The sequence below is a fragment of the Mytilus galloprovincialis genome, chromosome 12 (genome assembly GCF_965363235.1).
Source record: "Mytilus galloprovincialis chromosome 12, xbMytGall1.hap1.1, whole genome shotgun sequence".
NCBI lineage: Eukaryota > Metazoa > Mollusca > Bivalvia > Mytilida > Mytilidae > Mytilus > Mytilus galloprovincialis.
The window spans coordinates 64730460-64746021 of record NC_134849.1 but is presented as its reverse complement, the minus strand read 5'-3'; the positions used below and the strand labels follow the sequence as shown (position 1 = coordinate 64746021).

Here is a 15562-nt window from a genome sequence, read left to right as displayed (position 1 = left end):
CAAGTTGGCATATAACTTACAGGCAGATTACAATGTTAGTTATCTTCATATTTTTAGCTCAAATTTCTCGCCAAGTCAGCTCTTCTTATCATTTGTTGTTAGTTGTCCGTCGTTGTCTTAGTTAACTTTTTACAAGTTGCACTTCTTCTAGAGAACCACTTAATGGAATGAATTGAAACTTTGTAGGGGAACCATCATCCAAGATGGCAACCAGCTGGGGACTTAGTTTAACAAAGAACTCGATAGAATATATTTGTATATATACAAATGTCTTGTTCTAGACAACAGCTTAATGGGTTGAAACCATAGCATGGCATGAATGTTCCTAATGAGGTGCTAACGAAGAGTTGTAGGTGATCCATCATCCAAGATGGACGCCATCGGGAAACTTCGTTTAACATAGGAACTTATGGGCAATATATACATATGTCTTTTTTGAGAGAACCACTTAATAGAATGACACTAAACGTGGCAACATTGTTCCTATTGTGGTCTTGGCTACATGTTGTTACTTTGTAGCCATTCAATCGCCCAAGATGGCTGCCTACGGGAAATTCATTATAACAACTTACTTTATATGTGAAATACATACAAAAGTCTTGTGTAGCAAATGCACCAAATATGATGGCTGCCAAGGGGATACTCAGTTTAACAAAGGACCTCAAGGGAATGAAACCAAACATGGCATAAATGTTTCTTATGATGTGCTTGAAGTGTTTCTACTTTGTTGCCAATTTAATGTTCAAGATGGCTACCAGGATTTTCTATTATATAATTGGGCCAATATTAAACCAAATTTGGCCTCAATCCTTATTAGGGCAAGTGTTATGACTTTAATCAATTTTTACATGATTTTCATAACCAAAGTAGAATCAGGTGAGTGAAATAGGCTCTTGGGAACCTCTAGTTACTTTTCACTGAGATTGGAAGCAGTTTTCAGAGATATACAATGCATACCTGTAACTTGACATTGCACAAGGTCATGTTTTTCTCTGACTGTTTATGACGTCTTTACAATAAATCCATTGGATCTTCGATGATTTTTTTAATTAGTTGTTAGTGACTTTGAACTAGCTGTCAGATAACTGTGAGTACTCTCAGTTCTGTTTGTTGTGTCTTTTTGTTGTTGGATGTACAAGTACCCCGCCACGTCCACTTGTATTTTTGTCCATCTTATGAGTTAAGCCTTTTTCATCTGATTTGTATAGTTCGTTCTTATGTTGTACTGTTATACCACTGTCCCAGGTTAGCATGGTTTAGGGGAGTGTTGGGATCTCGCTAGCATGTTTAACCCCGCCACATTGTTCATGTATGTGCATGTCCTGAGGCAGGAGCCTGTAATTCAGTGGTTGTCGTTTGTTTATGTGTTGTATATTTGTTTTTCGTTCATTTTTTTATATAAATAAGACCGTTAGTTTTCTTGTTTACTTGTTTTACATTGTTGAAGGCCGTACAGTGACATATAGTTGTTAATGTCTGTGTCATTTTGGTCTCTTGTGGATAGTTGTCTCATTGGCAATCATACCACATCTCCATTTTTATATAGACATGAAGGCACATCTTCAAATGCAACATAACAACAAATGTTCACTTGTCTTGTTAAAAGTTTAACGATTGTTGCCAATATCAGTAACTGGTAACTGGTTAAGAGCATGCTAGTATGCACCCAGGTTTTGAGGGGTTCCCAATCTTTCGTGTTCCCTACAAATGTATAGTGTTTTGTTGACAGTTGTTAGATTTTTTTGAATTTTGTATTTTTTTTGTATTTGCCTTCCCTTGGTCAAATGGTACAATTTATACAATTAAGCTTAATAAGTAAAATTATAAAAGAAAAATCTGTTGTTCTACGTGTTGCCATTTTTTTACAACGTGATGATTTACTCTATTTCTAAGCTTCTGGTTTTTAATTGCCTTCCTTTTTTTATGAAAGTGATAAAATTAAAATATATTTGAGACAAATTACACATCTGATTACATTGCATTTTAGTTTTATTATACTTTTAGTCTTCTTACTACACTGGGTGAACTCAATACTGACCTATTGTAAGGTAGTGTATGCTGGCATACCTAGGATCTTGTTTGTTGCCACCCATAAGGACAAGATACCAGTGGTAAGTGAAAAAGATATATGTAGGTCATTTATTGAGGTTTTCCTTAGATCTTGTTTGTATTCACTAAGAAGGACACAGTACCAGAGTGTTCTCATAGTAGCAACATGTAGAACCAAGCTTCATGGGAACATGTTATACTTGGTGATGCATCATCAGGTTCATAGATAAACCATTGTCTATTTTACAGGTACTCATGTTATACATGTGTTATATGTTTAAACATAATGGCTTTTAAAAACACAGGGTCATATATTTTGTAAAAGCATACATTCCTTTACAAACTAGTTTGACTCCAGAAAATAACATACTAAAAGAAAGATGGAAATACTGACTGTACTGATATTGCAAATATTGTGATTAAAAATAACTCTATTCCAATGGTCAAAAATAAGATAAAGAGGACAAATGTGATTTGCTAAACATATATGTTGATTTAATATCCGCATGAAGAAATTTCATACCACACTCGTGTGTTTGTGTATTAATCCTTGATAATTTTGTTGACTTGAACAGTTGATGATGTGTCATAATACTTTTTTTAATCATTTGACAATGAAAATGTCATTCCTATTTTTGTCCAAGAGGGAACCACCAGCTAAGTAGTGAGCACTTCAGTGTTGACCTCACTCACTCACAGAATATCAATTATATGGAAATTTTTATTATCTTACTGTTTGCAAAACTATAACTTATTCTAACGATCTTCTTACTTGTTCATTACATTTTAAAATTGAAATCCTACACAAATTGCAAAAACTTTTATTCTCCGGCTAGATAACGTAAAAGATAAATACTGTTTCGTTTGTGTACACACAATGTTTTGACGGTCGATATCCAGTTTCGCTAAAAAAAGAATTAATTTGCGTCACAACTTAATTACGCCAATTCTTTTTTTGCATCACTTTATTGTAAAAACTGCAGCATTCATATGCGTCAATAAAACAATCATTTAATTGCGCAAATACTATAGACTTGTTTTCAAATGTTTGTTCTTAGTGCACCGAGGAGGTCCTTTCCGGTATTTAAAGGTACAAGAAGAAATACTGCAAAGCGCCTCCTTAGTGCATGCACTTAGAACAAAATAGTGCATTAAGGACCTGATGGAATGATATAATTAACACAAAAAACATGGCATACAGAAGGAGACTTTCTTAAAGTACATAATTTCAAATTTTAGTAATTTTAGTAATTATAAAGTTATTTAACAGTTGAAGTCAGTATTCTAATGTTACATGAAGGTGTAAATAGGTTAATCGTTTCGAGGTTATTATAACACAATTAATAAAATAGAGAATGGAAATGGGGAATGTGTCAAATTCCATTTATTGGCGCAATTCATATTATAAAAAAAGAAGAGACGAGCGCGATTCAAACCTTTACAATATGACAAATTACACTTAAACGTTTTGACACACCAGTAAATTCTTTGTCCGGGGATATACACCTGAAATTAATCTTCCTTCAGAAACTTTACAATACCCAGCCGTGTCATTTCCGTATATCGTACATGTATATATAGCACGTGTGATACATGTATATACACCAGAAATACCCATTCAAATGATTTTCATTTTTAGAAGAACTCCATATCGGGTAACATTAAATATACATAAACATAAAATTACAATTGAAAAAAAAAATGGTAATAATAAGTTCAAATGTTGTTTTATTAAATGCATGCTACTAGGTACATATGTATATGTAAACTTATGTTATTACCTTATTTCATGTACTTTTTTTTTTGGCTTCAATTACTATTTTATCTTATTGACTTATTCGTAAATCGAAAAACACACAAATCTGAATAGAATCATATGGCATTGAATGATTTCTCTAACTCCAAACTAGTTATACATGTACATGAAGATGCCTCTTAAATTTTATTTTTCTCGTTGGGTTGCTTGTCCTTTATTTGTCGTTTACACTATATTCTTTTGTTCGCTAGTTGTAAAAAAAACGCTCATCTATCAATTTCACAAGAAATATAATACTCATAAGTCATGAGCATTGACACAAACATAAAATAAAATGAAACACTTTAAAGCTGTTTAAATTATGCAGTGCATTTGAAAATATAGTTTTGAAAAACCGGTTATTTTTGTTAAATACTTTTTCTGTCCCTTTTCTTAAAAATTAGGACACGTGTCACTGGTTAATATAGAACTAGTCAACCATGAATAATCCAAAACAACAAATTTGTGATTGGTTTGTCACACTTGCTTATATTATCAATATTACGCATTGTTTTCAGCTGAGACTACTACATCTGTCTGTGTGGGTTAATTATTTTAAGCATAACGTTTATAAATTGATCTCTGAAACAAATTATACATAAAAAAATTATATCATGAGAATTAAGTCAAAGTAAATATTAAACTTATGCATGGCGGAAAAGAAATATATGAAAACGATAGTTCAATGTACATGCAGCCTTGCAAATGATATTTAAAAAAAATATATTTACTTTATAAAACTTAGGACTTTAATCTAAGTATTGTTGATGGGATGTTGAAGTTTTCAGAACGTAGAAAGTACACAAGAAAATCTATCAGTACACTATTCTATCAAAATGTGTTTGGTGTCCATTTAACAATATATTGTTTAAGAGTTTAGTGTGTTCTTATTCATTCTGACATCTGTGTCCATGGATCTGAATAAGAAATTGCGAAGACGTAATGCTTATCTGTTTACCTTTAATTTTAAAAATGATTTTTCAACAGAATATTATATATATAAAACTTTAATTTTTGTTTTTCTTTGCGAAAACACAATGGCCCTAAAGCTAAATGTCCTCGTCAGCATGTATAATGGAAGGCGATAAACACTTTAGAATATACACCGCCTGCTGGATCTTTTTACCTGGGCAAATATCTTATTACGTAACAAGTATGAATGTAAAATTCTCGGTATGGTATATTCAGGCGAATATACTTGGTATCTCTGGACTGGGGAATTTAAGATATTTTGATCTCATTATGTAACATGTAAATTTATTTGTGCTTTATGTAAAAAAAAAATGCATTCAGCCAATCTCATTATTTTCAGCAGTGGGCAAAGTATTTGAAATGAAATTGTATTTAAAAATGTATTTAATCACTTAGTTAGTTATATTTCAAATATACAACATGCGTTTCGGTTTCATATTTGCCTTTTGAGAATACTAATGCAGGAGTTCCACAAGGCTCTGTATTAATATTAGGTTCCCTACTATTCCTTATTCATGTATATGACATAGCTGGTAATTTGATAAGTCTAACTCGATTGTGTGCTGATGAAACATCCTTTTCTTATTCAAGAACTAGTCCTAACACAATAGTGAATGTCTTAAATAGCGATTTAGAACAAATTTTAGCATGGTCTAAGGATTGGTTTATTGGTTTTAATCGGAACAAGACAATTACTATGCTATTCTCCTGTAATTCTTCTCCAGATGATATTAAAATAAGAACTTCAAAATCAAGTAATAGAATTGGGGTCGGTAGAAATACCGCAAAGGACCTCCTTAGTGCACTAAGAACAAAAATGTGCATTAAGGATCTGATGGAATGATACAATTGTCACAAGGGTCATGGCAGCAAGAAATAGACTTTGTAAAAATTTCATAATTATATCTTTTTTTATTAGAGAGTTATTTAAGGTTTTCTCGACACGTGCCTCAATCAGTTGATTGTCACCTGTGTAATCGGTAGAAGTTCATGTTCGCCCAACCTTGACCCGTTTATAATCCACTTGTATACTGATTAAACATGTATATGGTATTTGAAATTGTTCTGTTTTTTTTTCCGTTTGTTTGTTCCTGCCGTGTTTATTCTGTATTTCTGTCTGTTATATTTTTTTACTTCTAATGTAATGTCGTATTTTCAACTCATATATTTTTTTATCCTTTTAATTTTAAAAAGACAAATAATTGTGAACTCTTCACGGAATGGTGAGGATGATATTTGGTTGCTTAAGGTCCAGTGGCCAATATTTCATTCATTTTTCTGATGTCAACCAAACCTTACAGCAAGCCAAGGATTTTAAAAGGATAGAATACTGGCAAATGCAGAAATATTATTTTGACTATCTTTGCTGCCTTGGTCTCTATATGATGATTTATTATTTTTTAAGGGAGACTAAACTCATGTTCTACAAAAACAAATATATTCGGTTTTAATGAGGTTTTAGTCTAATCTAATTTCTGATGTGATTTACTGAGAATGTATAATTTCTGTTGATAAGAGGCAGCACCAAAACATGTTTATCTTTACCATGTTGTCAGGTTAAATACATATAGGGTTAAACATGTTTAAATTTAAACACTTTCCTTCACGTGTTTAGGAGAGGAACATATTGAGGATAAGAACTTATTTACAAATGCATTACAAGTAAAAATATGTATAGCTTGATGTTTAGGCCCTAAACACATTTTAAGAGTGTAAATATGACTTATTTATTTCCATCTACAACATTTTAACTTTTGTGGAAAACCATACCACATCTCCTTTCGCTTATTTTTGTTGTATATATTCATATACAACATACACCACTTTCATTTATTTCCAAATCTTAAAATCATTTATTTCCACAGTTGTCCAGTTCTTTAACGCTCTTCAATTAATAATCGTGGCAGAACGGGCTCTAGAGTCATATGATTAAGTTAACTAAATTATTAAGTTCTCCCACATTGTGCATTATATTTCTTACATCACTATGCTTATTACATTATAAATGAAAATGGTATTTATCTTCAATTGTTAAAATAAAGATGAAAATTTGTTTATTCAGTAATAAATTTATCGTTCAAAGAAGACACTTATGATTTATATTCTCTTTTTAAAACATAAAATAGTATTTACCGCTTGCAGTTTTAAAATTTCTATAATACTTTTGTAATTGGGTTTTGAAAAACCCTACGGACGCCACATACTTTCATATGTCTTTCAAGGTATAATGAAAGTATGTATAGGAAATGAAAGCTCAGAAGAATGTTTTTTTCTCAATTTGTATCTCAAAATTGGCCTCTTTAAAAAAAAAAGAAGCTTACATATTCAGTTTCCTTAAAAACAAATTTTAACAAAGGCAAAGTAAACACAAAATTCAATTTTTAATTTTTCTTTCATCAACTTGAAATTATACCATGCTAAACCGTTAGGTGCATTCAACAACAACCATTAATTAATCAATTAGTAACGATCAAAAGACAATTGTTTATTGGGTAAGGTTTATTGAACATGATGATTGCCGAGTGGCACGCGCCGATTAAAAAGCATTTTACTTCAAAATTACAATATCTTTTGATACCAAACTTTATAAATATGAGTTATATACTCATATCCTCTTATATCCATGTTCTTCTACACACCGGTAAAATTGTCTCCTCTCATAAACATTTTAGTATTACTTTTGATTCCAATACAATATAGAAAACGTTTTTAAAAAAGTGTACAAGCACAAGATTAAATTTCTAAAAAAATTGAAATATGTATTGACCAGGAATTATCTTATTCGCATACACTTATAAGATCAATTATGTAATATGCACGTGAGTTATGGAATGACTAAACTACTGTACTAATTTAGAAAAACAAAGATTCCAACAATCTGGAACATGTCGTTCAGTTGGAAGCAGGAAGATAAGTAACTGGGTTGTCTGTCTTTGCTAGTCCGGAAGTTATATATATAATCAGTGGTACAGGCAGACATTTGCTAGTGGACAAAGAAAATCCAAAAAAGCTCAATATGTTCTATTCTTCACATAAAGTGGGACTGCCTCTTCAACTTTGTATTTATTTGGCTTTTTAACTATTTTGATCTGAGCGTCACTGATGAGTCTTATGTAGACGAAACGCGCGTCGGCGTATAAAATTATAATCCTGGTACTTTTGATAACTATCTACGATTTAATGCCATTTTTTTTCAGTTAAAGATAGAATATCAGAAATTCCTTTTTTTCATATACTATCGAATGAAATAGCCTAAACCCTGACATATGTACGTCCAGAAATATGAATATATTTATCTAACTTGACACAGACACAATTGCACGTCAATCTTTATTATTAAGGACAGTTGATTGGATTAAAGTGATGGATTGCCACGCCTATATTAAAAATGAGATCCTATCAACAGACTTCAGATAGCTTCCAGTATTCGAATTCGATAAAAAAAAATATTTATATCTTGTATTGTTTCAATATTAAAAGTGTTGGGTAACGTTGTTTAATTTTAGATTAAATTTGGGAAGTCGTGTTTACATGTATCCCCATTTGTTAGGTTATTCAACATGATGAATTAAAAATTATCAGCTGGTTTTAAGAGTTGCAAATATTAACAAATTAAATTTATGATACAGAATTATTTTTTTATTTGTGTTCCTCAACAGTGTTTGCTAAATTTGTTTTCCTTGAATCCCGAAAAGTGAAGAGTTTTTCATACGTGTAAATCCAGAATTCACACAAACGAAGTTCATGAATGGTCTGTTCAAGAGTTTAGTTTCACTTTTCAAAATATTTCAGACACGTAAATAATATAGGTTATTAGTGCTAGCTTTACAAAGAAAATATCCACTGACATGCATAATATCGAATGCCATGGGTCACGCATGGACTATCTTATTCTATAGGGATGCCCATGTGGCACATCAAAGTTAAGATTGATTTAACCATTGTACTTTAGAATGGCAACAAATCTTAAATTCACTTGAATACATTAACCCGTTATCTTGTCGACTTTACAGCTAATTTCCTAATGCTTGTAGAGTAAAACTTTGGTAGGCTTGCTTGCTCTGTTTGTATAAACATGCATTCAAGCTTTGTAAATAACATTGACATCTTCAAATAATATAGAGGCATATTTTAATCTGTATATATTATATTTAAATTTGATTGGAAATTATCCAAATTACAATTGTAAATGATACAAACTAAGCAATCATTAGTTAACCAAAGTCTCGCTTTACATGCATTAGGAAATCAGCTGTAAAGCCAACATAAAGATAGCCGCTATATCCTGAGAAGAGACCACGATGAAATTTGAAAGTTAAACAAATCTTAGTTTTCACGGGAACGAATATTTTGTTAAAACGTTGTAGTGATCAGATCATCAATGACGTAATTTAAAAAATAAGACTACAAGGTTGGAAATAGTTCTAGAGGTCTAATAGCAAGAAAGTCTCCTCACTCAGCTTGTGGTTATGTGTTGGTGGTGGATGGAGTCACACCGACTTACAATTGACTATTTCTCTGCGGTTACAATTAAAGATCGTTGTCGAAATCAACACTAGGGAGATACCATAAAATTTTTACAGGGTAGGGGTGGGGGAGTTGGGGCCAGGATGAAAAATGTTGTCCTGCATTTTTCTTTCAATGTAATCTCAATGTAAATGTAGTCCTGGTTTTTTTTTTTTTTTATTTTACACTCTATTCTGTCCTGCCTTTCTTAGTTATTAATGTATCCTGACTTGTTTTTCATAAGTTCATCATGACTTTTCTTTTTGGCAAGATGGCCATACTGCCTTTTTTCTCTTAACTCCTGTCATGCCTTTTTTTCTTTTCAATTTTCATACGTCAGACATGCAAACTTCTTCGTGCATGTGACTTCATATATATATATTTCAAAAGGGATAAGAAATATCTTAATTGATAAGTTCTAAATTGCATTTAAAACATCCATTGAAAGAATATTGTATAATTAGAAATCATTGTCCGCTGTTGGAAGTTCAGTTTCGCCATTTTTCATGCTTGTCATAAGACGAAATTTACGGGGTTTCGATTGTTAAACTCGTTAAATCAAATAACGAACATATTCCATCTCAACCTGAGAAAGAGTGGCTCATTTACATTAATTTCATCAATGATTATCGTTTTTGAGCTGTTGTACTTTCAATGCTATTTATAAACGCCGAGTAAAATTTTAAATGTTTGGTATACAAATTTTTAATTATTCATCTTTAAAAATATTCAGAGGACAATGGGACATATCGAAGAATCTTTGAGTTCTGACGAAAATTATAGTGTTTTTCTATCTTTCCACAAATTATATAAAAGTACCAAGCGTTTTTCTCAACTTTGACAACCTTATTCTGTACACTCTTTGCAGTATTTTCCAACGGCAATTTTCAAAGTGCGTAGACAATTCCAGTGCACCGTTACGATTCAAATATGATGTAATGGTATAGAAAAACCTTGCAGTTTTGTAACTGTTGACAAAAACATGCATGCTACATTTTAGAAAAATGGCTGTTAAGATTTTACCTATATCTGCCGTTGCCATATTGGGATAGTCGTAATTCCAGTTACGGTTATCAGTTTAATACCAGTGCAGTTGAGAAATATGGTGCAGTTATTCAAATGCAGATGTAAACCTTATCAATATTAAACCCAATCCCGCAAGCAGCTGTGGTCATTCTGTTGAGGATAGTATTCACTATTTTTAAGTCCCTTTTATCAACGAATCAAGAGAAATATTGTTTTCAAAATTAGAAAGATCTACTTTATCCATTTTGCTTTTATTGGCTGGTGACAGTGACCTTTCATTTCAGCAAAACAAAGACATTTTTGAGTTTGTACAATCATATATCAGAAATACACTAAGATTTAGAACATTCAATTAAAATTCGGAATTCCTACTTCCCAACTCTTCACTCTAGTTCAGTTTTATATATTACTCTCATACGTTTTGTTTTTGAAACAAGGCTATATTTTGTCCAAAGACAAGCACAATAACTCCAAAGCGAATTGCGAGAAGTGGTTTCGTATTTCGTTTTAGTTAAAGAAAAAAAAATACTAATAGTTTATGTAAAATAACGACTCTCGTACGGTGTCGCGTTTATTATATCTTTTTAATGCATTGGTGCAATTAGATGCAAACAATAATGACCATAAAATGTCAGGTTTGCGAGATCAGACAGTAACCTTACAACTAAACAATTGAAAACCTAGATATCAATGTTTAACATTCGCCAGCAATGAGCAATTTTCATAAATAAAAAATGATTGAGGTGAATACTTTGCGAGTAAAGAAAAAGACACTACCATAGATTTGTTATTAACCCCAGATGCTTGATGGGTTCAAATCAGTATTCAGGAATTACCACTTTTCATTACATCACATTAGGCCAACAAAATTTAATTAGTAGATTTTCATCCAAATTTTTGAAAAAAATGGGGCGGGTGGGAGGATTTTATTTTTTATTTTTTATTTCATATCAAACCATCTTGTGACTTTTCCTTCATATATGCAAGAGTAATAATAAGCTTCTAGCATGTATATATGTACAAGGAATCGTACATGATTTTTCAAATTCTTAAAATTAATATCTCTGATTGGCAAACACTGTTCTACATGTATTGGGGCAGAGATTGTTTGCTGTTTCTGAACAAAAAAACATGGATAAATCTACAAAATGTATGTTTGCCGACTTTTTGAACTCAATATATCTCAAAAATCTAACAAGTTCGAGCTTATGAATGTGTCAATTGTTTTAATCCAGTTATTTTTGTACCAACGTGTTCCACAATTCTTGAGCTTGGGATATCGATTCACAGTCCAAAATTCCCGACACAAAGTTTTTGACATTTTACAGTATCAATAATAATTTCCACGGTTTTCTAATCATAGAAATTTGTGTCATGCCACCGCGATTTGCATTCTTGGAACAGCGTATTAATCGTAACCCGAATATGTTATGCCCTTCCCGTAATCAATCTCTATTCTCGGTAGATGATGTTGTCATCATAGATCTGTAGAGTTATTCTAAATTACTCGAAGAAATACGAAAAACGAAAATTGAAACAAGAAGTTCTGAAAGAAACGAAATCATTGACGTTTACCGGTAACGGAAATTAACAAAACCCGGAAATCGTAAATTTTTCAAAATAAAAAAAAATCTGGGCGGGACGATTTCAGAGAGGCGGGCGGGGATGAAAATCTATCAGTTAATTTTAATTGGCCTAACAACAGAAATTAGAAAATACATGTAGATCCTCGAAGTATTTCTCAGACATTCTTATGTTCCTGTTGGCTTTATAAATATTTCGATTTGAGCGTCACTGATGATCCTTATGTAGACGAAACGCGCGTCTGGCGTACTAAATTATAATCCTGGTACCTTTTGATAACTACATTGTGTACTATGTAGCTTTCTTTCTGGCAAACACGATTTTATAAATGCTCACAGGCACCGACCATTGAAAAACAATTGATCTGTTTAAAATAAGAAATGAAAATAATTGTTATTTTTTTTTTATGGCAAATAAGAAAAATGACCGTATGATTTAAAATCTTTTAAAATTATTTAGAATAGATGGAAATAGATGGAAATAACGTATTTTAATGTGAAAAGGCTAGACTTTAATTTTTGCCGTAGGGATGTGACTGAGTGGTTTTGTTTACAATTATTTCCCATTATTTCCCTAGTGCAAATCTGCAATAGTTATTGTATCATCATGTTGTTTGATTTTCACATTATAACAAAACTGAGAATATGACGGATGAATTTATATGATGACACGAGGTCCCACAATATAGTGCAGAGGTAAATAAAAACTTGATAGAAATCAAGTTTTCATGATCCTAGCTAAACAATGTATTTATAAGTATTGACTGCTTCTTTTTGTAACTTCATAGGGTTGTAAAAGCGTTGACCATGCGCAATTTTTTAGAATGAAGCGCTTCCGCGCTTCATACAAAATGTACTTCAGTCAACGCTTTTACACCCCAATGAAGTTACAAAGAGAAGCATTCAATAAATAAATATAAACAAGGACATCTTGTGTTAAGCAAACATGTGTATCACGGATCACCTCTGGACCGTGTATATCATATGTATATTTAGGGTGGGTTGCTCCGAATAAAGTAGATATAGATACAGGAAAATAAAGAAAAAAAAAATAAAATTTAGAATAGTGTATAACGGGCAAAATAAAGATCAGAGGAAAATGGTATAAGAAAATTAAAGAATAGAGGGAGTGAGTGGTCTTGTTTTTTGCCGGACAAATGTTGATGATTATTTAAAGTCAAGTGCATTTATAGGATAAATAATACACAATCGTTTGTACATTGGTAGGGATTTATGTTTAGAGTTGATGAGGCACATATGAGAAATTGTTTTTATTTGAAATTTTTCAAATAATTGTTTTTTTTCTCGTCTGATTTTAAAATTAATAAAAAATATCTTTAATCTAAAAACATATGGTTTAATTACGACATATAGATAAAACTGCTATTCAGTCGATTTTAAAATACATGCTATAAAAGAGAATACATAAAAATACTTAACAAATTTAAACAAAAAGTCAACCTTAAGACACCGAATATACTTTTTTAAGAACATTAGATTAATTCCGAATTCCATCTAAAATACATTGTTCATTTAAAGAAAAACAAATGGTGATTCCTTAGGCTATTTTAAAAAAAAAATGACTGAATTCTCTGCAGACTGTAGTTTACTCGCACATTCATCAAGTACGTATTTCTACGGCTAAAACAAATCATAATTGTCAAAATTTATTTCAGTGTTTATTTTTCAAACTTTTTATGTAAATAATGTTGGATCAAGATCGAGTCAGATTAAATTATTATCTAGTATTAAATTATTAATTAAAAACTAAAACATGTATCCAATCTAAATTTTACACATATTATCACCTATATCAAAAGATTAAACAGAACACAATTTTCGTTTTATATTTAAAAAAAAACATGTACGCTAAACTATGCACACCAAGAAACGATGTACGCTTAAACGATACGATACACGCTAAACACGGTATACGCTAAATGAAACGATGTACGCAAAATCATACGATGTACGATAAAAGGGTGCTTATGTTATTGTTTATGGTATGGTTTATGGTACATGGTTTCGTTCGTACATCATTCGGTCAGCGTTTCGTTTGCATTCGTACATCGTTCGGGAAGCGTACGTACATCGTTCGGGCATCGTCCTAACATGGTTCGGGCATCGTTCGTATTGTTAACTTTTACGTTACACGGACTGTATTATACTAAGTGCATCAAGAATTACAAGTAATTCCTAAATTTTAGTAATTACATGTAATTCCTAATTTCACCTATTTACTGTAACATATACATTATTTTATGTACATGTATTTAGAAACAAAGTAACACAAAAAGATGTTACCAGTATTGTTGTGTGACTGTCAATTGACAAATATCCATAAAAACAAAACAAAAAATAATTGTACAACAGTCTTTTGTAAGCACTTAAACCAGTTCTTTGAAAAATAATTATATCATATTCCTCTACATAGACAAGTATGACGTCAATCATTTGCAACAGCATCCTATTCAGCCTTCACATGTGTACTTAAAGATGATTATTTTTTGACAGGAGGATGTGGAAACCAGACGTGCACTATTGTACAGCGAAGTAGAGGAATTATTTAAGGATCACGAGGGAAGAAATCATCTTGTCCTTGACAAACAAATATTTGTCAATGCAACTGATAAAAATGATCAAGAAATTGAATCCCTGAAGAAAGCCATCACAGAGCTTACTTTCGATCATCCATGTTGGGGGGAAAGGATGCCAAACGCTTGGGTCCCCCTTGAACTGGAGATTGCTGAATTGGTAGCTGCAGGAAAACAAATCCTGTCATTGGTAGAACTTAAAGAATTGAATTCAATCAGCAAGGTGTCCGTCCTGGATTCAGTACAACTTCATGACTTCCTACACTTCCAACATTCTCTTGGGAAGCTTATCTACTTTAATACTATTCAGCTCCAAAATTATGTGATAATTAACCCGCTACTCATGGTGGAGGTCATGAGATCCTTTGTGACAGGTATTAATCAATTACGTCTCTAATGTTGTTATAACTTGTGTCCAATCCCTTTTGCTACTTTTGCAAATAAAATATGTTTAAACTATTAATCAATTGAAAACTAAGAGTTACTGACTTATTTCATGCAGATGTCATTGACTCATCAGTGAGTGTATCTGTCCATTCGAAACACATCAGTATTCAGAGACTGTTTGCCATAATGATTTGTTATCACAAGCCCCGTAGTCATCACTTTTTGTGCTGACATGAATTGTCATTGATATGGTTATATTTATAAATTTACTGTTAACAAATTTTTGAATTTTTGGAATTACTAAGGCTTTTCTACCTCAGGCATAAATCGCCTTAGCTGTATTTGGCAAAACTTTTAGGAATTTTGGTTCTCAATGCTCTACAACTTCGTACTTTATTTGGCCTTTTTTACTTTTTTGGATTCGAGCGTAACTGATGAGTCTTTTGTAGACAAAACACCCGTCTGGCATATATACTAAATTTAGTTCTGGTATCTATAATGAGTTTATTTGACTTGTTAGGATAAGCTGTCGTCATATTCTCTCCATCCTGTTCTATTATCACTTTTATTGGATCATTTTCAGCTCACCTGACCTGAAAGGTCAAGTGAGCTTTTCTCATCACTTGGCGTCCGGTGTCCTTAAACTTTTA

The 15562-nt window shown here is 31.9% G+C and overlaps 1 protein-coding gene across 1 annotated transcript in view; it reads left to right on the top strand.

Annotated features, from left to right (window-relative positions):
- Positions 1-15562, top strand: part of LOC143054573 (uncharacterized) — a 422571-nt gene that overhangs the window by 370207 nt on the left and 36802 nt on the right. Inside the window, exons 10-11 of the mRNA XM_076227592.1 lie at positions 2005-2111; positions 14446-14899. Coding sequence (XP_076083707.1) covers positions 2005-2111; positions 14446-14899 — 561 coding nt within the window. The remainder of the gene's footprint in view (positions 1-2004; positions 2112-14445; positions 14900-15562) is intronic.